At 41.0% G+C, this 24,715-nt stretch overlaps 1 protein-coding gene across 1 annotated transcript in view; it reads right to left on the bottom strand.

Annotated features, from left to right (window-relative positions):
• pdlim4 (PDZ and LIM domain 4) overlaps window positions 1-24,715 on the bottom strand; it is a 44,343-nt gene that overhangs the window by 3,453 nt on the left and 16,175 nt on the right. Inside the window, exons 3-6 of the mRNA XM_067491901.1 lie at window positions 22,500-22,581; window positions 11,099-11,367; window positions 9,858-10,015; window positions 1,497-1,635 (exon numbers count right to left, since the gene is read on the bottom strand). Of these exons, the coding sequence (XP_067348002.1) occupies window positions 1,497-1,635; window positions 9,858-10,015; window positions 11,099-11,367; window positions 22,500-22,581 (648 nt within the window). The remainder of the gene's footprint in view (window positions 1-1,496; window positions 1,636-9,857; window positions 10,016-11,098; window positions 11,368-22,499; window positions 22,582-24,715) is intronic.

Genomic DNA, 24,715 nt, shown 5'->3' with positions numbered 1-24,715 from the left:
AGCATCAGCATCATTGCAGAGGACAGAAGGTCAAGCTGAGCACTTTAAAAGGAAGTAAGTGATGATGAATTGCTTATGGCTGACTCACTGCTGTGCACTGAACTTCCCATTATCTGTGCAAATAATCATACTGAACAGCAACTGTAAGCAAGCAAGCATTTGAATATATCTTATCATATGTCATATTCCAGAGTAGTTTTCAAAGAACTGAATGGGTGTTTATTCTGCTTCTGGCCACTGATCAGCACTAGGGCATTTCAAAGTTCATCACTTCACTCAGTCACATGGTAACAGCAGTTGTTAAGGGCGTTGTTCATTCACTGCTCCCAATAAGATTTTCCTTTTTGGGCTGGGAATTCAGGCCAGCGACCATTCAGTCATAACCCTCCTTCTTTTTTTTTTTTTTTAAAAAAAAAACACTTTCACCATCTAACCACACAACTTGCAGGATAAACTCTTGACACACTGCTCTAAGCTGTAAAATGCTCCAAGTTCATAAGAGCCTTATTGTACTGTGCAAGGTCCTACAAAGCACTGTTGTTACAGAGTAAAGTAACCCAATGACATCACTGCTTACCTGCAGTTGCTTTTACAGAGGGGAGATTACCGGTGCATGTGGATACATTGGCAGAAAAGTTTGTGCATGCACTAAATGATTGGTTGTGTATACAGTATGCACCTATGTGCTTGTTCTGGGAAGAATAGGTGTACACAGCATGTGTGCATGGGAAAGGGTGTGAACGGTGGCTTGGATTAATAATTAAAGTAAAACATGGGAATAGTTGTTGTTTTTTTTGCAAAAGGCCTGTTGGTGCAGGTTCATTTGTGCGAGTTAACCCTTTTTACAGTTTGGTGGGTGTGGTGGAAAAAAAAAAAATCATCTACTGATGATAGACATATGACATAATATGAATACCTGAATAATTTGGAAGTAATAGCGTCAAACTAAAATTAGATTACTAAAATTATATAAAAAGTTGAATCCCCTGGCAGGAGTTATGTTATGGCCCATTTAACGATACAAATAAGGCAACAGCATCCACAGCATTTCAGACCTAGTGTGAACCTCCGTCTCAGCGTATCAACCTTTTTTGTCAATAAACCTAATGTCACTTTTAAACTTTTCTGCCCGCTGCCTGCTGACTTTTGAGAAGGAAACTTTGCTGATTTGACCAAGGACTGAAAGCTTTTGACGCACCATGGGGAAGAACCTTGACTTCTGTGGGATTATACTTTGTGAACACACTTTGTGAGCAATACTGAAACAAACTGGGACAAAAAACTTTCCAGACCGCAATTAAACTGGAGATATTTGCATTTTAATCATATTTTTAGAGGTCTATAGGCATTGTGAAAACTTAAACTTAGATGTGGAAAATCATTTGAACCCTAAACATATTTTAGGCAAAAATTGATTGAGTGGTCTTTAGACTTTGAGACCAAAAAAAACAACAAGACACAATTACATTACATGTAACTATGTGAACAATACTTACACAATGCCATTACAACAGCGTGTGCACTGGGGTAGCTTCTGAAGTCCACTCATTGGGCTGGGGATGGGGCTTCCCAGCTTGGGGATTGGAGACCTGACTGGAGACTTTAGGTGTCTCATTCTGTCGGTGGGGGACACACCTAAAAACAACACAATAACCACAGCCTACATTAATCACAAGAATCTTGGCCTTAAACCATACTGTATAAAATACTAACGAATTCAATCCATGTCAATTTTAATTGGTTGAAATGACACACACCTGTCCTACAAACATTTACTAGCTAAGAGTACAATTACTTTTGGATCCTTGCCACTTTTAGCACATTGGCACTATTTGTTATTATCAAGGTAAACTTACAATTAAACTTTATTAATTAAACTTTAATCTAGAATTCATTATTCATTCAGTATAGAATCACAGAAAGGACAAAACGTGTAATCAACCAGATACTTATGGTCTATATTGTATATGTATACATGTGCGTCTGTGTGTTTTCAAGAGCCACTAGATTCCAGGAAGTGCCTATCTGGTAGTTCAAGGGAAACAGCAATACGGGTTTAAAGAAATATGTGTTTGTACATGTTTGAGTTAGCAGGAAATTCCCACGGACTTCCGGGTACGAAGACTAGAGCATCGTGGTTACTGTAGGCTGGCGACTGATACAAAGATGGATTTCCCGAAACAAGAGTCACTTTCTGCTCCCCACTGAGTATCTGACCGTCCTTACACATGTATGTTAAACTGCTAGAAGAAAGGCACAGTACAAAGATTCCTATGAGCTACTGTACTTATTACACAGAAACTACTCGTACACGGCAAACTACTGAAAGTCTTCTGCATCTTTTTTAATAGACGCATTTCCAACTGTTTCGGGACAGCAAACACAGTTTAGTCCAGCCTCCAGATGCTGGTTCTAACACTAGGTCTGACCAATGTACTGTGGTTGGAAATCTGAGGAGATACTAACTGCAACACCAAACGGCCTAAAACAACTCTCTCCAAAATTTGGATACAAACTGAGGGCCCTGGTCAGAGAGATGACGTCATGGGGAAGACTGGGTATTCTAAAGATACGATTCACTAGTAATTCGTCATGTTCTTTGGCGGATGCTAGAACATGACCAGAGCATTGATCAGGCCAAAAGGCACGACTGGGAACCTGATTTGACCGGCCAGTGTGTTAAAGGCAGTCTTCCACTCGCCCCCCTCCCGGATGAGAAAAAGTGACCAGCTGCTAGTGACTCGTTGATGTATTTTTCTCACAGGAGGAATGACAAGCAGCTTGATTCACGGGAGAAAGGAGGAAGTTCTGGCAGCGAGGAGCAGGTAAACGGGGCATATAAAGGGGAAGCAACGGGTGAAGCAAGTTGGGAGGGAGAGAGAGAGAGAGAGAGATAGAATATGATTTTCCATGTACTGGAATAAACCCTGCCTTCATGAAGGCGATGATCAGTTTTTGTTGTTTTAAAGAGGTGTTAATTCAACTTTATTATCATCTCGGGAATGCAGTTTGTGCCGTTGAACTGGTTTGTATTATATCCTCCTAGTAAACAGATTTACTGTGAGATTTATTGCAGGAGAGCTGTATTGGACTGGCAAATGAGAGCAGAGCATGAAATTCTTCCAAGGAATGTACAAACCTACTCTTTCAATCATATCTAGATGGCACTGTGAGACTTTGAACATTTTGGAGTTTGCAGCAATAAAACAACGTTTTATTATAGTTTGTCAAGAAGCTACCAATAGGAACAGCCTGAAACACAGTAGCAACCACCTAACAACTCCTTGGGACACCTTAGCAATCACCTGCAAATACAACCACAACCATAACAAGCAGACTGGATCATGACAATAACAAACACACATATCACTACTGAGAGACAATACCCTCACAATCTGCCAGAACACAAGGAAACTATCTAGAAAATATTCAGGCAATCCCCTAGAGTGTGACAGTTCCTAATATAGGAAGGTTTCCAAATTGGTGTGGTGCCAATTTGTTGATGCAAAAGTGCTGTTTGGCCACTAATTGACATTACTATATTACATTAGTTCACTTCTGAAAGGAATGAACACTCTGTCCTAATCTTTGTTTCTGTGCTTTCACTCTCCCCTGACATCATAATCACTGATTTCCTTCTCTCTTGTATGGTTTCCCTCCTTTTGACCTCGCAGTGGCCCTCATACCTTCCTGTGTGTTCCATTCAAGTGTCAGAGTCTGAAGTGGCATTTGCAAGTACAAATGCATCAGTCAAACCGGCAAAAAAAACACACATATGCGACAATCAGGCAACTTAATTTAAAGGAAACTTGGTAATAGAGGAATGTTTCAGAAATGACAAGGTATTAGTGTCATAAAAATCTAATGGAGGTGTAATGTTTTGACAATATGACTGACAAAGTTCTGGTGACAATAAAAAAATATAATACTGTAATTATCACAGTACTAACAAAGCAGTAGTGGGCTAATATCTTTGTAATAACCATGTAATATGGTGTTATACATACAATTTACAGGGTAATATCTTAATACAAATCACCCTGAGGTGCTGTTATGACATCCATCTTTACCTCCATACACACTACCACGAGATAAAGTTGTTGTGCTTTTTACATGTTTCGTGCTTATTAAACAGAAGCTACCATGAGGGTTTCCACCAATATTGCTCCTGTTAGATATATCTCTTTCATAATCCCAAACTATTACCTGGTAATTTCTTTAGTAATTACCCTGATGGGAGTTTATTAATGTCTTATCATCAAGATAATAAGCTTGTTACATTATTATTCCTGAATATTATTATTCCTATTTCATTGTAACATTAACCCCATTACTTTTATTACTTACACATTACGCACATGTTACTTTTCGATAAAATTGGTATTGATACCAGTATTTTGACTTTGATACTTTTTTTCAATACCAGTATAATACCAATGCCTGTCATACCAATCAATCCATTTTACCAAAAAGGCTGCAGGTATCAAAACAAAAACAAGAAAATACAGTATGATGATGCATACAAGTATGCTCAAGTACGTGATGCTCATTTACTCAGACTGTTAAATCTCACATGTGAGGGAGAAAGACACGTAGTCATGGTGGTCGCCTTCCCACAGATAGTGTTTGGCATTAAAGCGTTCCCTCTAACCCTTAAGGCTTTAGTTACGCCTCACTGCAACGCATGAAAGGGGCATACTTAATAAAGGAGTCACTCCAGACTTTTCCTCGTGCACCGGGGTAGATCAGTGGGGCACAACTGTGAACTGTAGCATAAGTCTTCCCCTAACTGATGATTTGCCAAGAGAGGCTCACAGGCCATCAACGCCACGAACCACAGTCTAATTACTTCACATCTGGCACCTGCCTCAAAGCCCTTTCCATCCCTCAGTAAAAATTAGTCACTTACTGCTCCACCGTGAGTTTAAACGCTGACATTAGCTGGGTTTGTTATGTCTGTAATTAATGTCTCTATTATTTAATGATGTACTCTAATGGAAAAGCTTTTTATGTGCAGCACTCCCGACTTTCTCACAGAGGGCAAAGTTGACTAATAAATGTTTAGACCACAGCAGATAGAAAAAGAAGGATAATTGAGCGCTTGTTTAGTCTTTCTGCATTTTTAAATAGCTAGTAAACTGAAGCCAGACATCGTATTTTATCTGACAGACAGTGACAAGTTGGTGGATTACACACATATTTCCACCCACACAAAATCCATAGTAAATATGTGTCCTACACTGTGACTAATATCAACCAGACGGGCCGTAAAGCAGTCACACTTATGTTAGCCACCATCTGATTTCATCCTGTCAAATGCTGTGTAAGGCCTGAGAGAGCTCAAGAAAAAGTGAATATTGGCATATAAACATCGACAGATGCAGCAGCATATTGTAATTTTTAACAGCTATTATGGGATACAGTATGTACAACGTTTCAAAGAAAGGAAGACGCAATGTTTTCCTGAGCATATGAACTGTGAGTCTGCCTTTGTCTAAGGGGTTTAAAAGGGTTTTAGCAAGGCAATGTGAAGAGAAAGATAACTGGAATCTAGTCATATTAATTAGATGAATTTTATGCAGCACCAATTCACAACCAAATCATCTCAAGGCACTTTACATAATAAAGTAATAAATAAGTTATGTTCGACTCTGACCACTAAAAAAAGCACTAAGGCAGCAGTGGCCAGTAAAAACTCCCTTTAATGGAAGAAACCGCCGACAGAGAGGAGGAGAGGAGTGGAGGGGAGAGGGTGGAGGGTGTCTGCCTCCCAAATCTGAACTGGGAACTGCTTCCACAAAAGAAGATCTTGATGGCTACAGGCTGCGCCTCCCATTCTACCTTTGGAAATTCTGGGAACCACCAGTAGGCCTGCACTCTGAGATCAAACTGGTCTACTGGGATAAGAAAGGAAGAAATGATGGAGCTTGACTATTAAAGACTTTATATGTATTTCTATTCTGGATTTTATGGGAAGCCAATAGGGAGAAGCTAATGCTAATTCCAGTCCATACTCTCACTGCAGCATTTTGGGGAGTTACATCTTAAGAGTAGAGCGCGACTGTGGTCCAGTCTAGAAGTAACAAATGCATGACCTAGTTTTTCAGCATCACTTCGAGAGATAGGAGAGCTGAACCATCTAAAGCAGGATGGATGGTTTCCAGTTGTCTGTGCGGCCGATACCATTTGCTGGACACTACCTAGACAGCCAGCGTTTGAACGACAACAGACATACGCGGCTACAAATGTTGTCAGATTTAGCAGAGTCCGACTTTGTTTTGGCAAAGTTACTGTACACCCTGCTCAACATTAATTTTGGTGACCGCCATTGCAGAAATACTTCTGAATATGGCACTGGCATTAAAGTGAGCAACTAAAAACAAATAAAAAGGAGAAATGAATTTTTAAGTAGACCATAAAATGCCATTCCCCTGTGCAAACAGACAGTTGAAGGGTTTAGCCCCCCACGTCTGGAATCTCGTGTTTACTCTTAGTTGGGCTTTAAATCTCCCATCTTTTCAGCTCTGTGGAGTCATTCCACCGGGATCAAGGGGAGTGCTCCTTCTCCTTTTTCTCTGAAACTCTTGAAACTTTCATTATTCTGCATTGTGTTTAAAGTAAAACATGACCGGTGTGTCACACGTTAGCTAGGATGAATTTATTTAACTTCACCCATACTTTCTTCTACCAAAATAACCAGTTTCATTACATGTGAGCAGTTCAGGTTCGACAGCAGTTAACCTGATGGATGTCTCAGTTCACAGAATTCTTATACATAGAAATCTCAGATACCTTGCTCCCCTACTGAACACTGTCCACGTACTCAAACTGGATTGGTTTGTCATAATAGAGGCATAATTCAGCCGGGTCGAGAAGCCATCGGTTGAACTTTCTTTAAAAACAAAAGAAGGTTTCATAGAGGTCACTGGCACTGTGTTTATTACTTTAACTGACAAAAAATTCTCATGTGTTTATGACTTATGTTATTATGCAAGACACCAATCATAAGCCAGTTCATAAGGAACGTGTTTAGATTTATGTGCATTTGTTTAAAACGGTTTTGTTCACGTTTAAAGGTTTCTTTGTTACTATATATCAAAGTACGTTATGGAAAGAACAGAGCCTCATGGGCGATATTGCTTTAACACAGATGTTTCACAGTCACTCCATCCCTTTTCCATCCTTCCACTGTCCAATCATGGTGAAACCTGTGGAATTCTGGGTAAACTGACACTCTTGTTTGCTTTAACTTAAAAAGGCCCCTGAAAGTTGGCAAGTCAGCTGCTCTACGGGGGTTTTCACCTTCAAAGGGGATAAAAATACAGTGATTTAAAGCAGACAGATTTGACTTTCATCATTATCGAATGTGTTCAATTCTTCGTGATTTTTAACAACACCAAATGCACAAACTTCAGGAAGATCTGACATTTTCAGTTGTTGGATTTTACACTCTCACACAGATTGAATGACACGGCCAAACATCAACAGGGAGACCCGTAACTTCTGAAATGATCTTTGTTTCATCAAGGACTTAGGCTGTCACTCAACCTATTGGCCTCCAAAGCTGAAAGGCCACCGACAGCAGACAAACAAAGCTTCCTTTTAATCTCTTTAATCCATCAGCAGTGCTACTTACTCTTTCTCCTCAAACCCCATTTGTCTGTCGTTAGCCTCTCTCACCTGCTTTCCCTTCACTCTCAATGATTTGAGTGCGATTTTAAGTGCTAAATTAAGTTAGAATCATCTTGGCAGCACTCCAGTCTCAACACTGTAAATGATACAGGAGGAAGTTTTCTCTCTCCTGCCCGGGGATACTACAGTACTACAACATACTACAATGAACGCAAATCAGCCATTGCTTTCTTCTGAAATGTGAGAAATGGGGGCTTGTTTTATTTCAAAGGCTTTAGTCTGTGTTTTGGCTTCTTTCGGTGCTTTCAAGTTGCTTTGAATTCAGCATTGGCAGCAGTGCAGAGATATTCTGCAAAATTCAAGTGCACCATATTTCCGTATTGTATTTTGATAATTAAATGAAAATCTGAAGGGCTGTGCGGAGCATAGCAGAGCAGGGAGAGGAAGCAGAGTGGATTTATTGTGAGTCTCATGTCAGTGCTAGGTTCAATAACATAACAGAACAGCAACCTTTTTTGTCAAAGAGCACATATACCTAATTGCTAGTTGCAAGTTGCAGATTGCAAAATACAAAGTATTTTATAGTATTAAAATCGTCCCAAGTAGGGATGTCCCAGTGCTGATACCAGTATCAGGTATCAGCAAATTACTGCCTCTATGAACTTGTAGGGGGAAAACTTCTCCGATACTACTCCCGATACCACCTTTGCAGGTAGGGGGAGGTGGAAAAATGTCTTTGGTTTAAAGTTGCTTTAGGAAAATTGATAATGGCAAAATTAACCGAATGCAAACTCTGCTGTGCTAAAGTCTCATGTTTCTCAAGATTCTTTTAAACATGTTTGACATGCTGCCATATTTGTTTTGGCAGAGGAACGCTCAAGAATTTCCATTCTCGCGGGATTTAACTGCAATGGCTTAATGAGGATCTCACTGTTCAGCAACTCATACTAGAAGCAGTTTAGTACTTGTAACAGTACTCGTTATCAGCGGGTGCAAAAATGTAAGTACTCAGTCTGGGGAAAAGGGGTATCGAGACATCACTTTGCTTTAGGAGTAAATATTAACTGCTATTTTTGTTGTTTTGTCGCATTAAAATAAGCAGTATCAGCCATCATTGGGTGGTCTAACGAAACATTTGTACCAGGTTGTTGAACATACATGCTGACTGAGTACATCTGCACTAACAGGTCACTGCCTGAGCCTCTGTGTAACATACATACTATCTCTGCTGTAACATACCAGCACTGGGCTTTGTAGCTACATTCACGTTTGCCCTGCTTTACTTATAAACAAGAAACCTTAAGAGGAGGGTTTGGTTTCAGGGATTATTCCTCCTCTGCTCCGGTCAGCATCACATGACCCCTCCTCAAATGCTGGAATGCTGAGCAGTCAGATGGGAGACAGGAAAACCGTATTTCTCACTTTATTGTCCTGTGTGAAGTTGTTTTTGCAGTAAAGTGCTTCGCCAAATCCTCCCTCCTCTGTTCATCAGTGCATGAGCTATTTAAAGCACTTCATCTTTCTCCTGTTCCCTGTCTCTTGTTTTCTCTCATTTGGACTCACTCTCTCTCTCTCTCTCTCCGTCCCTGGTCCTCTTTATCCTCCCTCTCTGTCTTCCTATACAAGGAAAACTATGCCAGTTAGAAAGAGGAGTTTAAAATCGCCTAACAAAGATGTTCCTCTCGATGGAGTCACAAGCTTCATCGGGAAACGTTTACTCAGACATTTCCACACTCCAACTTTGGTGGAAATACACGAACACAGACAGACATACCCAGGGGCTTTACCAAATTATAACTGTCTTATATCTGCTCAACAGCTTAAGAAACTCACCTAGTGTTGACAGTGGAGCAGCCAAACATGTTGGACTCGCTAAAGCCGGCATTAAATTACTTTAGGATTTGATTTGACCGGTGATACAGTATGTTGTTTTTCTTGCTCAATCAGAGACAAAATGCACCCTTGCACATCACTCTCCACTATCCAAAAAATACCGTGGTGTTGTGTCGTGTTGTGTTGCAGTCCATTAGTAGACGTTTGAAAGTGAATCATCTCTCCCAGGAAAATAAAAGCCCATACTAGGATAATCTAAAATCTTGTTCAAAGTGTATTTTTGCATGTGATAAACATAGTTCCTGTTTGCTGTTCATGAAGTGTATCAAGTGCAGTAGAATCATATATTTTTATTGAAGCATCCAACCACACCCTAAAACAGAAGCCCCTACCTCCGTCTTCAGCCTCCAGAATTCCCTGAAGGTATTTGAAGGAGCCGGACTGTTTGGGTTCAGTGACGGGCTCCTCGTAGTCCTGCAGCATCTTGTAGACGTCTGACTGTGTGTCGACACCGTTATGGCCACCAGGGAGGTGTATAGGAGGCTCTGGGCTACAGAGCAAGCAAGAAAATCAACAATATTATTGGAGAATGTTCTGATTAATAATGACTATTATAGGTAAAAAAACTGACTGAGTCAGGATAACATGCAAACTGAATAACATATGTTATGACCCAAGGAAATGAGAAAATGTGCTGAAATATGACCATGTGGTGTCATGATGTGACATTTGACCACAGGAGAAATAAAAGGAGATCCAGAAGCCTGATCCAAAAAATTCATTGAGCAGATGGATGTTGCCAGACCAACAAAGGAAGGAAAAAACTAGATTTTCTTTCTTTTCTTGTTCTTTTACTAAAGGAGGAGAGATGAATGCACAGAAGGGAAAATGGACACGCATGCTTGACACTCTACATGTGGTTCCACAGGCATGAAGTCTTAATCACAGCACCACGATGGTTGTGTTATGGTTCCATCAAGTTCTTCCTAACCCAAACAGGATGGAACACTTTCACTGGATACATGCAAACCTCTGGGATGTGGCTGCTGAGGGATGTGTTCAAACGATGCACGTTTGTCCACACATTGTCTTCCAGGAGTCTGGAGGAAAGGGCTTCACTGCAGCCAGAGTGCGTGTTTGTCTGTGTGTGTGTGTGTGTGTGTGTGTGTGGGCTAGTCAGGATTAACAATCCAGTCCAAGGGGGACATTTATTGCCCACTTGGGGGGAGGCACAACAACAAATTGCTTTTCCTGTCCATATGTCTGTCCGTGCAGATGCGTCAGGAGACTCTGTACGTACCTAAAGCCTTTGTGTGTGTGTTTCTGTGCATCAGTGTTCACAGGAGTCATTTGCATTCTCCTACCTGGTGAGACTCTAACAGTGAACACATTGATGGATTTTAGAGGATGTCACTGTATGCGCCATGTGTGCTTTGCTTACAGAAAAGGTTTGCATGGAGGCAGTTCTGGGAAAACTCATGCAGGGATATTTTGAAAGATAATTACAGAATGATTTATATAGATTTTGCTAAAGCAGTAAATTGTATTGAGTGTTATACACTAATCTATCAATGCTGTTAAAAGTATAAGAAAGGTTTTTGTGTTTCGCTGTCCGTGCACTCGTATGGCTCACCTGTGAGAAGTGCTGAGGCTGAGGCCTCCCATCTTGCTTGGCAAAGATCTGTCTCCATTGCTGCCATTGTGAGCGTAAAGTCCTGTGGGGCTGTTGTACTGAGCGGGTCCGTTGCCGTTTCCGTATCCGTAGCTGTGGACGTTGTTAGGTCTGGAGTGTCCGTTATTCAGGTGAACGGGCTGAGGAGCCGGTGGTGGGGACTGAGGTTCAGGGGTGTACGAAGGCTTACGACTGTAACCGCCATATCCGCTCGTGATAGGATGAAAAGTCTGAAGAGGAAGAAGATGAAAGCAAAGGCACTTTAAAACACCGGACACAACATACCAAACATATGTTTAATAGTTTGTGATTAAAGAGATAGTGGGATTCTACGGTCAAAGAGAGAGAGCTTGAGACAGTAAAAGAAAAAATGTTCCTAGTACAGAATACACCAATTATGTGTCTGCGTGAGGAAATGAGAACAAAAGAGAACAGGAATGAGAAAATAAGCCCAGTGGCTCGCTGACGAGAAAACCACAATTCTTCAGAGGCGAAGAGAGTGGTTACTCCTAAATGAGGCTCTGCAACAGTGGGGTTTGGGCGAGCAGCTTTTCCACTTGATTTCTGTCACCCCTGCTTTGTTATAGCGAGGCTTATTAAGAAGAAGCTCGCGTTCGATTTCCTGCAGATGTTTCTGTCAAAACAAATTAACTTGTGTGATGTAAATACTGAAAAAGTGTTTTGTTTCCTGGCTGCTTCTTCTACAAACCCCTTGAGTTTATAGAAGCTGACAAAGCTGATGTACTGCAAAATATTAAATTATTATCTTCTTGACATAGTGGAGCAGACTTTCTTGCAGTCTTGCCACATAGCTGCTCTGGAACAGTTTAGTGGACTCTGCTGGACTAATGCAGGACAGATGCACAGACACCTACACTTACACCACTGTTTACTCAGTGAGCGTGTTTATCCTGAGGTCACCGCCCTTTTTATGCATTTGCACAAACTCCACACTGACATCACCGAGTCGCTCAGTGTTTACCACAGCTATCAGCACACTTGAGAGATAACGCCCGCTGGCAGCCCGGTTTCGTCCGTGTCAGACGCTGAACTTTACAGATAAAGTTTTATTGCATGGCTCGCAGTGATGTCACCGCCTCTGATAGACTTTTAGTGCTTTGAATTTTAAAGATAACCAGCACTTTTGAATGATGAAAGGCAGCATTATCATAACTTTAGACTATAAACATTTCAGCTGAAATGAAGTGACTTGTTTATAAGTGAAGCAATGAGAGCAGTGACTGTTTGAGCCACTGGAATGAGTGTGTGTGCATGCATATGTGCTGTACTGAATGTGTGTGTGTATGTTTCTGTGTGTGTATGTGTGTGTGGGGGGGGGGGGGCTGTGTTTAAAGTGCCTTAGCCACAGGAGGTGGCGGTTCACAGCCTTTCCAGTCAGGACCCCTGTCATTTCGACAGATGGGCCTGCTGGATGTCATCCTGTCCTCGGCCCTCGCCTGGACCACACACACACACACACACACACACACACACACAAACACAGGTTTTCTGTAATCAGCACTTTTCAGCATCCTGGAGACCTCCCCTCTTCCAAACAACAAACCCACATCTTAAACTTGGGTGAGCTCTGTCATTGCCCTGTCGTCTCCTGCACCAAAACAGACAACTTTCGAGGTATTTGAAACCACCTCCTACAGCTCTTCTCAAAAACTTGGGCAGTAAAGATGGCGACAACAGAAGAGCTCGGAACATCATGCATTGTTAAAGCAGGCAGACGAGGGGAAGCCTTCCCTATGGAGACAGAAACACCTCCAAGTAACCCAAATGCTCTGAAGCCTGGTTCTCACCGCACAGCCCAACGGGCCAAACCAGATCCTACTCATTATCTGTAGCTGTATTTGCACAGATGGTGGACCTCATGTAAGTTTGCGGAAAGATTCCCTAAAATTTAAACAGATTCTAAGGAGGTTACAACCTCAAATTATATTCAATTTTAAACAAATCTCTTCTTGCTCATAAATGATCCCTTGTCACTCCTATCTACATGGAGAGAGGTCTAGGTCAGCTAAAGATGTGGCCATGGCTAAAAAGCAAGTATCTTTGGACCTTGGAGGTCTGTTGTAGTGATTACCTCATTATTTGCTTTGCTGTCTCGCTGCTGCCTGTTGTCTTTTGAAGTGTCCTTTTGAATCTAGACCTCTTTTATTTCACAGCTTGACTCGTCTTACGTCTTTCCTGAAAACAAGCCCAGAACTGGAAAAGTGAAGTTCTTCAAAGGAAATAACTGTCTCCACATGCCTTTTTAGTACTAATGAAAATCCCTGATTAATTTCACGTTTAGACAAGGGCTAAATCTGCAGATAACGATCAGTACAATAACCATATCATTGTCAGGCAGGCTTATTCATGCCTGTGTTCAGAAAGTAAAGTAGGCAAGTGGAGGAAAATCCCTAACAGTGTATTATGTTACATGCTCCTGCAGTGGCAGGACAGTAAAGACATTACGATTATGGCTCCTAATTTGTACATACATGACATGCGGAGGAGGACGGGTAATCACACGCTAATGTATGTGGTGCTAGATTTGAGGGAGAGCGAAATAAAAGACAAAAGAAGCTGTTTTTGTTATAAGCTCATAGGAAAACAACCCTTACAAAAATCAATCAATTCGATTTTATTTATATACTGTACATCAGCTCCTTTCAGCTTGTCCCTTCCGGGGTCGCCACAGCGGAACGTGTTCCACATGGTGATTTGGCGTGTGTTTATACGCTGGATGGAGCGACACACGATGCCTTCAAAGTTTTTAACCTAAATATAAAGAAAAACTGTACTATTTGCAAAACACAGGCAAGTTACTGTCAGTGGCCAAGATGCACTGTGGCAAATGGACATAAAAAGGAGTTTTTTCTGTAGAGTAACTAATAATTTCTTCAACATTTGCAGCAAAAACACACTGGAGTAGAAGAGTAAAGTGTAAACTGTGAATAAAGTACAAATACCTAAAAAGCATGGACGTAGTGAGATGACCCCAAACTCCCTTCTGTTAATTTTTGGTCATTTTGTGTCTGTTCTTTTGTTAATTTTACATCTGTCTTTGTATATTTTGTGGCTGTTTGTGGTCATTCTCTGGTCTGTATTGAGTCGTATTGTGTCTCTATGTTTGGTCATTTTTTGTCAGCCGTCCTTAGTCGTTGATGTGTTTTGGATAGATTTAGGCGATTGTCCATCATTTTTGAATCATTTTGCGTTAAATCTTTGTGTTCATTTTGATCAGTAGCAGTAACTTTCGAGGCTTGGGAGGACTCACACTACACCTGAATACCACTACATTAGGTAGTCAGCAGTAAGTACAAACCATTTTTATGTACACTCCTGCCGGAACAATGTGACTCCATCAGCTCCTCCCTCCCCATCAATTCCCTTTGTCTTTTTTTATCTAAACACTTTCCTTTCTGGCCTCGCACGTCTGCTGCACAGATATTTGCTTTGGGTGGATGGCAGATTTACAAGCACATCTGCCACATCTTGCCTTATAAAAATGCCAGTTTGGTAACATTCAGGACCTGTAAGTGCCTTTAAGTTGCTCTAAAGGTAAAGTGGATTGGTTTCTTTTCATTACAAAAAGCCACTGTAATCCAAATGTCTCATTAAAAAGAGTTATTCTACCATTTCACATCTGGCCTACATACAGGTCTAACAGAGATTCTGTGTGAAGGTGACACCCGTGTTAACGTGGTGGATGCCTTATCACCACAATCCCCCTGGTAACTGCAGCGTGTTTTCCCTGTGCAGTCAAAACAGTTTAAAATTCAACTCCACATCACAAGACTGCTGAAAAGGCCATCTGTGAGATCATCTATTCCCTAATTTTTCTCTCTTGAGGATGGCAACTCTCTCGCTTTCTCCCACATTTTTTACTGCATTCCTTTTGGCCCAAAGGAAAAGAGACTTAGAAATGGGGAAAAAAGACAGAATCAATGAAGCAACTAGAGTATTTATGAGAACCAGCATTGTGTACTGCTGTGTGCTCAGACATTATTCAACTGCAAACAAGCATGGCTAATGGTTCTGTATGAGAGCATTTGTGCTAAAGAAGGACACAAGGAAGAAAAATGTTTAGTTTGCATCTATGTGCTTATACATTATACACATTTATACCTATACATCTTAAAGAAAGATGCTTTCAACCAAGAGGCACCAAGTTCCTCCATTCATCAACCTGACTTAAAGTCACCCTGACTAATAAGATCTTGAATAGGAGAGGAAGGCACTTTCAGCTTCAGTGCCTCACTACACAACCCCAGTTTGGTCAGAGAAGGGTAGGCAGACAGGACAAGGGGGAGCAGAGAAGGGGGGAAAGGTGGAGGACCCTAATTGAAGTCATATGCCTGTATTTAACTGAAGACTGAGACCTCAGCCTGCCTGTCTCACTGGAGACTCGTACACAAATTCATGATAACATACGCACACCACCTACTTCTCTTCTGCCTCCTGCAGTTTATTCCCCTGGACCTTAGAAATGAAGCATTTCACATGCTCTGCACCACTAACCAAACACAAACCAGCCTTTAATGGAGCCCTGGGCCTGGCCCTGGGTGCCTCAATGGGAGGACAGTCAAACAGACAGGAGAGGAGGTGGCTAAGAGCTGTGGAAGATTAATGTAGCACTGGAGTCTTTATTAATTAAATAAAGTTTTACGTCCAGGTATATTTTGCCAAAGTAACTAGTGGTTTGAATTCAACTTGTGTAGTCAATAATATCCCAAGTGTGACCAATTAAGGCAACTCAATAATTTAGTTTGGACTAAACAAACGCTGTAGAGAAAGTGAATTATCTACCTACTATGTGTAAGGTACATTAGATCAGCAGATGAACGAGAATTAGTGATCATGGCCAGTGTCATAACATTTTTAGTGATGATGGTCTGATTGGCTGCAGAGGTTGTTTGCTTCAATTCAGTACATGCATGTTCCATTGAGGAACTTGCTACTAACTGTTTACAAAGCATGTGTCTCACCTGGAGCAGTTTAAAGTAACACTGGTCAAAGGTCAAAGTTCAGTAATGAGAAGGTGACTTGCTGTTGGTTGATGGTGCAAATTCCCGTGTTGAAATCTGCATATGGCTTTATTGTGGTCATATGAGAAAAGCCGCCGACGGTTACAATTATTTTTAAATTAATTCCAGTACGTCAAGAGTTGCAAATTATAGTACGAAAAAATATAGACAGTTTGGGTATCTATTCTCACATTTAGCCTTGGCCTGATTTTGTTGCTCTGGGTCGGTCCTTTCTGTACACCAGTACTCAGTGAATTCATGTCACGGTAGCTGGTTAATCAGGATGAGCAAAACTATAAAAATACAAGCCGTGTCTGAGCCGCTGCAGAGGTTTAGGATCAGTTAGGCAGCTGCGTGCCAGAAAAACAGCCCAAAAACAAAAGGGCGGATGTAGGTTAAAAACACAAATCTCCATTTAATCCTTAAAAAAATCATAAGACAGGAGGTTATACTAAGCCTGAGTGTCTCTCTAGACCTTCTTACCCCTGGATGAACGCTCGCGGCGACTCCCCATTCTGCTGACAGCCAAGCAGAGCGGGCAAGGCTCCATTAGGGAAACCCAGACTGATTTGGACATTTTTGGGGATTACAGAGTGATTAGTGAACACAAATAATCAAACAAGTGGCGTCACAGGTCTGTGACCTAAAAGGCCTTGAGTGTGAATGAATATGGAGCTGTTAAAAAGACTTTCAAGCACTGCTTCACTGGTCTGACATTTACTGGCAGGGGATTAAGCAGCAGTGGACCCAGTAAGCATATGAGTATATTCTTACCACTGTAACTTCTTCAGAGTCTTCGTGATTTATTATTCCTGCTTGTAAATAAGCATCAACTTCAGTTTACAACTCTTTAGGTTTTTAACTTAACGGCATTTTCTATTCATAAAACTCATCTTAATAATGCACACATTGTTTTTTCTTACAGAAGCAACATTCAGTTTCATCCAGCAAAGGAATTACGAGCTGTAAGTCAGGAACGGACTCTGTCTGTCAGCTACTATTAATGTTAGCTTGAAGAATTCACCTTCAGCTGCCAGCTCCTGGGCTCAGACTGAAAGCCTCGCTGACGTGGGATCCAGAAGTCCCTGCTTTTCCATTGTGAAGCTGAAGTGTTTCCACAGTTTTATACGGTGCTCAGCCACAAAACCAACCATTTTAATAAAGGGGGGGGAATTACAGTGAATGGCATTCTGATGCCTTTTGCCAAAAAAAAAAAAAAAGACTGACCAGGTTTCTCCAATCTTCTCAAAACTGCCACTGTACAGATTCATCTAAGGAATGTTGAAAAGCTGAAATGTCTGGTGCATGAAAGTCTTCCAAAAGTAGAAACTGATATTTGAAAGCCTCACACACACCAAATAAGATAAGATCACCATTTCCAAGAGAAGAGACGTGTTTCTCATTGCAAAATGATTCAGAAGTAAGATATCTGATAAGATTAAGAAGGTGGTAACTGCAGTTTCCCTAAAAAAAATCTACTCCAAAAGGAAATTCTGGACGAAATTTTGGAGAAAATCTGGAGATTCTTTTTTTTTTTATTATTATTTTGTGGGACAATAAAGTCAGCCATTTCATCACATTTTGAGTTGATTAAACCATAGCAACACTGTGCTTCTTCTGCTTCTGTCGTCACCCAAAGTGGGTTTATACAGTATGTGATCAAATCCAATCAAAACAAGCGCACCTTACAATGTGGAACAACACCATCAAACCTGCAGATCCTTGAATCAGATGAGGAAAAACTCTTTAAAGACCCTTTAACGGATTTTAGCAGTTGTTCGTGGCAGTAGCTGCACTGTGCTTTAAAGGCTTCACTCACGTTCTATAAGTCACAGAGTCAGACAGATGTGATCACTGGCTTTGCTACAGTGATTGACTGAACAATTAGTGATTACTGCATCTTTCTTAAGCTTCCTGTAGGAGAAAAAAAACACAAACAGGTGTTCTGGTGCTCTCAGATCAGCCAGTTGGAGCTGTTTGTTCCAGTTTGATACAAATCTGGGCCAACATAAGCTGTGTTAATAAGATTAGCAGTGCAGCAACTACTGCACACTTAACTGCAACAGAACTACTGCTTCATCACTGTTTCAGTGGCTCTTAGGTAAGAAAATAAACTTTATTTCTAATCTGAGCTGAAAATAGCCCTCCCAGTCGTAACTCATAAAGACTGCTGATTTGGTTGGTGATAGAGACGATTCAGTTCACTTTATTTATCTCAGTCTTGCCTAAACACAAATGCACCCTTTCCTTTAGCGTGAAATTTGGAAACTGTGGAAAGCATCTGATTACAGCTCATTTATCTTCTACTGTACGCTGTGTGACTTCACTTGTCAACGCTATCCATGTACTTCAAGCTCATCTATTTAGGACACCTCATCATTATCTCATCCTACTACCTCTATTTATCAAATTATTTCTATTTCAGGAGGAACTGTCACATCTGGTAGTGTGTGGAAAGTCTTGCCAAGATATTAACCCAGTTCTTTGGAAACACACGACACAGTCCAACTAAACTCCCTAACCGATATCACAAACACTCTGAAAGTCTTTGTGAAAGCGGTCACATCATCTGCAGTGAGTCATGCACTTACTTATGTCCAAAAATACAGTGTTTCCTCAGCAAGTTTTATGAGAATCTCTCATGCACCCAAGGTGAAAGGAAACACCTCACAGCTTCCACGTGTCACTTCCTATCAGTAGCTGTGAGACTACAATTTCCAACAAGGCCAGTTGGTTAAAAATACTGTGGTAATAACGTAAGGTTCAGAAGAATGCCGTCATAGCTATTCACACTCTTTTAATTGGGCTCAAGTGTTTGCATTCCTCCTAAAAAATATTGAGATTTATTATGCACCTTAACTGAGTCAATCTGCATTATAAAAAACTAAACCTATAACAAATGTGCGGCCATTTTCCAGAGGAATGTCTTTGTTTATACAGAAACTCAAGTGTCCCTTTGGTTTCAGTTCTCACAGAGTTTCAGCAAGAGTCCTACTGCTGCAGGTCACATCACATACTGGTAGTTGTGGGTGACATACGGCTTCACATCCTTACCCGCACAATCAAAAACTGTTTGCCATCGTCATCCAGCAATTTGATCCAGTTGATTTTTCCTGCATGCTGTCCAAACTGGCTCATCTTTGGAGTGACTGCAGTCCAACTGTATCAGATAGTTCATGTTGGATGTGATTCAGCTGGTATGAGACAGGCCCAGGGGCATATATTGTTTCCAATGTGTCTGAGGAACAATCACCATTGTTATGTGTCAGAAAAGCCCCTTGAACCAAATCTGAATCCAGCAGCAAACAAAGAAAAGAAAGAGACCTCCTTTTTTTATGTGACCTCAGGGAGCGGATGTTTCCTCTTCTCAGGCAAGTACGTTTTTACCTGAGCGTGGCGCTAAAGTGACCCAGGGATTGCTGGGATTCAGACGTCCAGGAAAATGGAAAATTTTTACCTTTAGTGAGGGAGAGAGGAGCAACTGGATAAGATGTTAGAGAAATACCAAGGGAGGCGGAAAGGAAACAGAAAAGGACACGAGAGAGTCAGACTTGCTAGTCTCGACTTACCCGCACGCAAAGCTGTCCAGCCTGCATGTCTCTGTTTTCATAAAGTGTTGTTGCTAATAGTTCTTCTCACTCAGGTTTGGTATTTCCTTGTGTTAATCAAAGCAAGCCACACATCGAACTGAGGTTGTGAAATGAAGACAGTTGCAGCAGAGTTTTGCAGGATGTTTCACTGCATGGAAAAAGCACTATGGGAAAGGGGCACTTGTAATTATTTTAGACCCGACTGTGTGACCCAATAGTACAAACAAAGGCTGTGCTTCAAATCAGAGGCTGCATCCTTTGAAGGCTGTACCAGATCTATTTCACGGCATCTTCGCAACAAGGCTATCGACAGCTCCATTAAATGCAGTAAAGAAATGTAGCCCTCTTTCCCAGGACAACGGAAGCTGCAGGGTTGGATCCTCCAAGCCAAGCCCATCCCATGATTCTTTGCATGACAGTTGTGAAAACAGATCATATTAAGCCTCCAGCTAGCAGCTAGCTCAGCCGCTAGACTGATTCTTTGTAGCAGCATCACCCAGTGCAGCGATGTGTTTAATGCACCTATTTCTATTAGTTTTTTGGCTCTGGGGGCTATTCGACACAGACGAATAACCAAAAATCAGCTTCAAGATAGATTAAGCAACTCAATGCTGGCTTTATTCTCTGTATGGGTACTGTTGAAAACTAACTGGTCTTAGTCTTCAGGGATAATTTGTGCTTATAACACATTCATAATATAAAAAAATACAGCAGCAAAAACATAGTAGACTGGTTGTTTTGAGTAAAGAAGCTGAGAAGCTGCTAATGTTCCAATAGCAACAAAGAAAAACCACCTGATGAGATTTTTGATCCGACCACAGTGACAAATAACCCAGATTAATTACATATGTTTAAGCCTCTTTTCACTTTTGTCTCTGCCACTGAATAGTTTCCTGTAAGGTGTCTAACTCCCATTAAGGAAAGGAAAGATTGATTTCACTTAAGCTCTTTGTGCGTCTGTTCCGCCCTTTTTTAGACAAGGAGACCATCCTCAGCGGGGGCAAAGGTCAGCCCCGACTACACAATCACCACAATGGACATCCCTCACACATCTGAGCCACAATATGCTCATTGTCTTCTCCATTTGCATCACACAGTGTTCATACTTACAGCATATGAACATGCACACACACACGCACACACACACCTCCTCTACTCTCTGTGCTGAGAAACCCACTGGCTTGCCAGCACTGGAAAACTTGGAAAACATCATCTGCTGGAATTCATCATGCCTTGAATATCCGTTTGGCAGCTCGTACGATTGCAGAACAATCAAGATACTATTTCATAACCATTCCAGTGAACAGTGGGATGCATTATCTCATTTATAATCATGTGAATGACAGTGTACGTGCAATTTACGGATTGAGTTTTGTGCCTGTTACTATGGATTCTGTCTATGAAATAAACAGACTTGAGTCTAACACACGGCTAACTGGACTTTAAAGTTATGGTCCCAGATGCAAATAAGCCTCTTTTATGGCTGATGTGGTAGGTAAGGTAGGGTCCTAACCCAACGCAGTAGAATCCAAAGTACTGTTTCCCAGTGTAATGCGTGTTAAACCAAATTAAACTAGAAAAATGTGCTTGATAGCAGTGCTTGTCTACAGTATTACATATGCGTAGTTGAGTCAAAGAAACGCCGTTGCCTCATCCAGAACACTGAATGAGCTGACTGGGTTTAAAGGTTCACTTCATCCAAATCACAAAAATACATGCTGCTCATATCAAATGTGGTATCTGGGCTTTCAGATAGTTTGGTTTTAAAATGTAGTGGTTTTGTGGTAAGAGACAGTTCTCATTAGGGCTCTTCACAGTGACGTTTGTAAATTAGCCGAAACAATCAGGGTATTATTTTTGGAAAAAAACTTTTCTGCTTTCGAACACAGATTTTCAAAGCTTTGAGATGGACTAATGAAACTCCGTTAGCTGAATTAATAGCATAACAAATGACCACTAAAAGTCTTTGTGGCATAGATGAATGTGAAACTTGTCTTTTGCAAACATCCATGGAAAATAAACACTGAAAGTTAGGGTTACAGGTTTTAAATCATTTGCGAATTCCTGAATTCAGTTTTCTAAGCATTTTCCACAGCATCCCAACTTTTCTGGAAACTAGGCTATAGACACATTAGTAGCACTTTACAGCTCAGTAGCAGTAGGATAATAGTGGAGTTGGTTCAGGCATAACAGTTAATAAACTGTAGGCGGGATATTTAGGCAATAGCATTGTAATAATTAGGGAATATCTTGGTAATTAGAAAAATTCAAATAAAGTCGTAACCAGATAAAAGCTTGGTATTGGCTACGACTATGCCTCAGTAGCAGGAAGCCAAAATCACATGGGCAATGATGTGGAAACTAAACACCAGAAGCTACCAGAGTTAAATACAACTCCCAAGCTTTTTGGCAATACTTACTCATCCAATCTTGACCTTGAAGTAATTCTGTTGTGTTTGTATATTCAATGACAAAGCATTTCACTGGCTCAAATATGAAATCTCAAAAAGAAAGTCTAAATAATATAGCTGCTGATGAAATAAGGGCAAAAATAAAAACACATTTGGTGATTAGTCCTATCTCTCAGTTGTGAAGTAATTTAAGAAGTTTTTTTTTTTTTCAGCTCACGCCTGACTGAAACCCGAGCAGTGAAATCCACACAGATGTGTCCTGACGGCATCCCAGTGGGTGTGAATTTAAACTTAAAGAAAGGCCTGTGACTTTAGTAAATCCAGAGTAAACAGTGGTTACCTGTGAGTCAGGCTCCATGTAAGGGCTTGTCTTGCCATCTTCACTAACAGTTGGCGACCACACTCTATCTCCTGATCCAGACCTGGAAGACAATACCCATGAGAGAAAGAAAGAAATAACGAGAGAGAGAGAGAGAGAGAGAGAGAGAGAGAGAGAGTGTCTGATTAATATTCTGCCATTTAACACTCAAGAGTTGAAGCATGCATTCATTTGCTGAGAAGTATGACTTTCTCTTTCCACTGAGGATCCTGTGTATGAAGAATCATTATTCCAGTATGAAAAAAAAACACTGTGACACTGTTTGTTTAATCCTGTTAGAATTACATTAAAGGCTCAAAAATATGACTACGTCAGCATTACATGATGTCCCATTACCACAAATTATACACTGCGCTAATACTGGCTTTGTATGAGTGAGTGAGTGTACAGTATGTACGTATAGTATGTGGATTTGTACATTTGGCAGGTTTTCACATTTAGGTATGTGATTACACTACATCCTGGCTTCCTTCCACTGGTGCCAAGATAAAGTCATCATCACATCGCAACACATGAAACGTCCAGTCTTTGGAGGAACATAACACATTCTGGGCCACACATTTATCAAAAGTAGTGATAAGAGAATTACTGGTATCTGAGCGCTTATCGCTGTCTGGTTAGATTAACAGTAATTGACTCCAGTTGAATATACGTTGAAAAAAGGGCTTGATTTAGTGACTGACAGCGATGATAAAATGCATAATGTATAGCATTGCTGCACAGGCCTACTGTGCAGAGAAGTTGGTGAAACAAGCAGTGTGCAACTTGTTCCTCCCCATTTGTTTTAAGTTATACGTTGTAGTAGTAGCACATTTCATTTCAATTAAAGCTTTGGTGTATGTGTCTTTTTTGTTGTTGTTGTTATTGTTGTTGTTGTGTTGTCTTGGTCTTCGCATCCAATTGCGTAAAGGCCAACAAGACGAAATGGTTCAGCCGAGGCAATCATTCAGATATGAGCCATGGGGGTGTTGCTGACAAGGACTCTCTTATGAGGCGCCAAGTGTCTGGCCGCTGCGCAACAGCTACTGCGTAGGATGAACCCTCCCCACCCCTGTTTGCCATTTCTCCAACTGATCCTGGGACAGAAAGCATCTATGTTTTCAGATGGTTTGGTTTCGATGGTTACTGCACAAGCAGCCTATTGACTTGAGCGAAAGTTCAATTTGAAGGGACATTTTGAAAGTCTAGTACAAGACAGAAGCAGGGACTTTACCGCCCATGTATAATCCTGGAGCTATGAATGCAAAGGCTTGGACTGAGAGAGATAGACCAACCGCTCGTTATTGAATATCTATAGTAGAGGGATGGCGACAGCAGAAAGTGTTTGGTTTTTAGCGCATCAGGATCCTACATAAGCTACACATTCTTTCCTCCATTTGTTCCTTTGCTCTACCTTTCCTTTATCTCCCTTTGCACCATTGTTACTTCTGTCTGCTGCAAAGATGAAATACCATTTGAAACTTCATCAGCTGATGGGGAGGGAGGTAGTTACTACCGAACTAACTCCTGACTAATGCCAAGAAAACACTCAGCGCTTTCCTTCTACAGATTCATCGTGATACATAGGACAGGGGGTGAACCATCTCAGACTCATTCCTGAAGTGTCGTCTTTGATTTCCAACCAGCAGCTCCCCCTCTCTGCTGCTCTCCACTTTATAAATCAATGTCAAACAAGACTGAATCCAGACAAATGAAAAGTAAAGGAAAACACCTGAGGGCAATGAGACAAATCATGGTGAGATAATTCCTGAAATCGTGGTTTCACTTTGGTAACTAATATTCATAATTTCACATTTATAAAGTATAAAAGCAAGTACAAGAAGCACAACATACAGGAGTATAAAAAGAAGGAGGAAATAACACTGACTTTCCTATTCCTAGCTTTAATCACATTTTCCCTCTCCTGACCTCCCTCTGCCTGTCTCAATTTCCTAATGGGGGAGATTTGGTTTTAGGTGCGGTTGATGAGTTTACTTTGACTTTATAGGATGACCATGTTCGAGGTGGAGCAGGAGCTAGGTGGCTGAAAAAACCGAGTTCCCTCAAATTAAGATGCGGTCGATCATCACGGAACATTTCAGAGTTCACTTAAGAGTCTTGCCGCGTTGTCCCGACGGTTTTCAGCCCCACCATAAATCAGGCATCCGTGGAGCTGCTCCTGTGTTATTTTGTAATGT

The sequence above is a fragment of the Channa argus genome, chromosome 22 (genome assembly GCF_033026475.1).
Source record: "Channa argus isolate prfri chromosome 22, Channa argus male v1.0, whole genome shotgun sequence".
Taxonomy (NCBI): domain Eukaryota; kingdom Metazoa; phylum Chordata; class Actinopteri; order Anabantiformes; family Channidae; genus Channa; species Channa argus.
The sequence above is the reverse complement of the archived record's forward strand: the minus strand, read 5'-3'. Positions and strand labels throughout refer to the sequence as shown.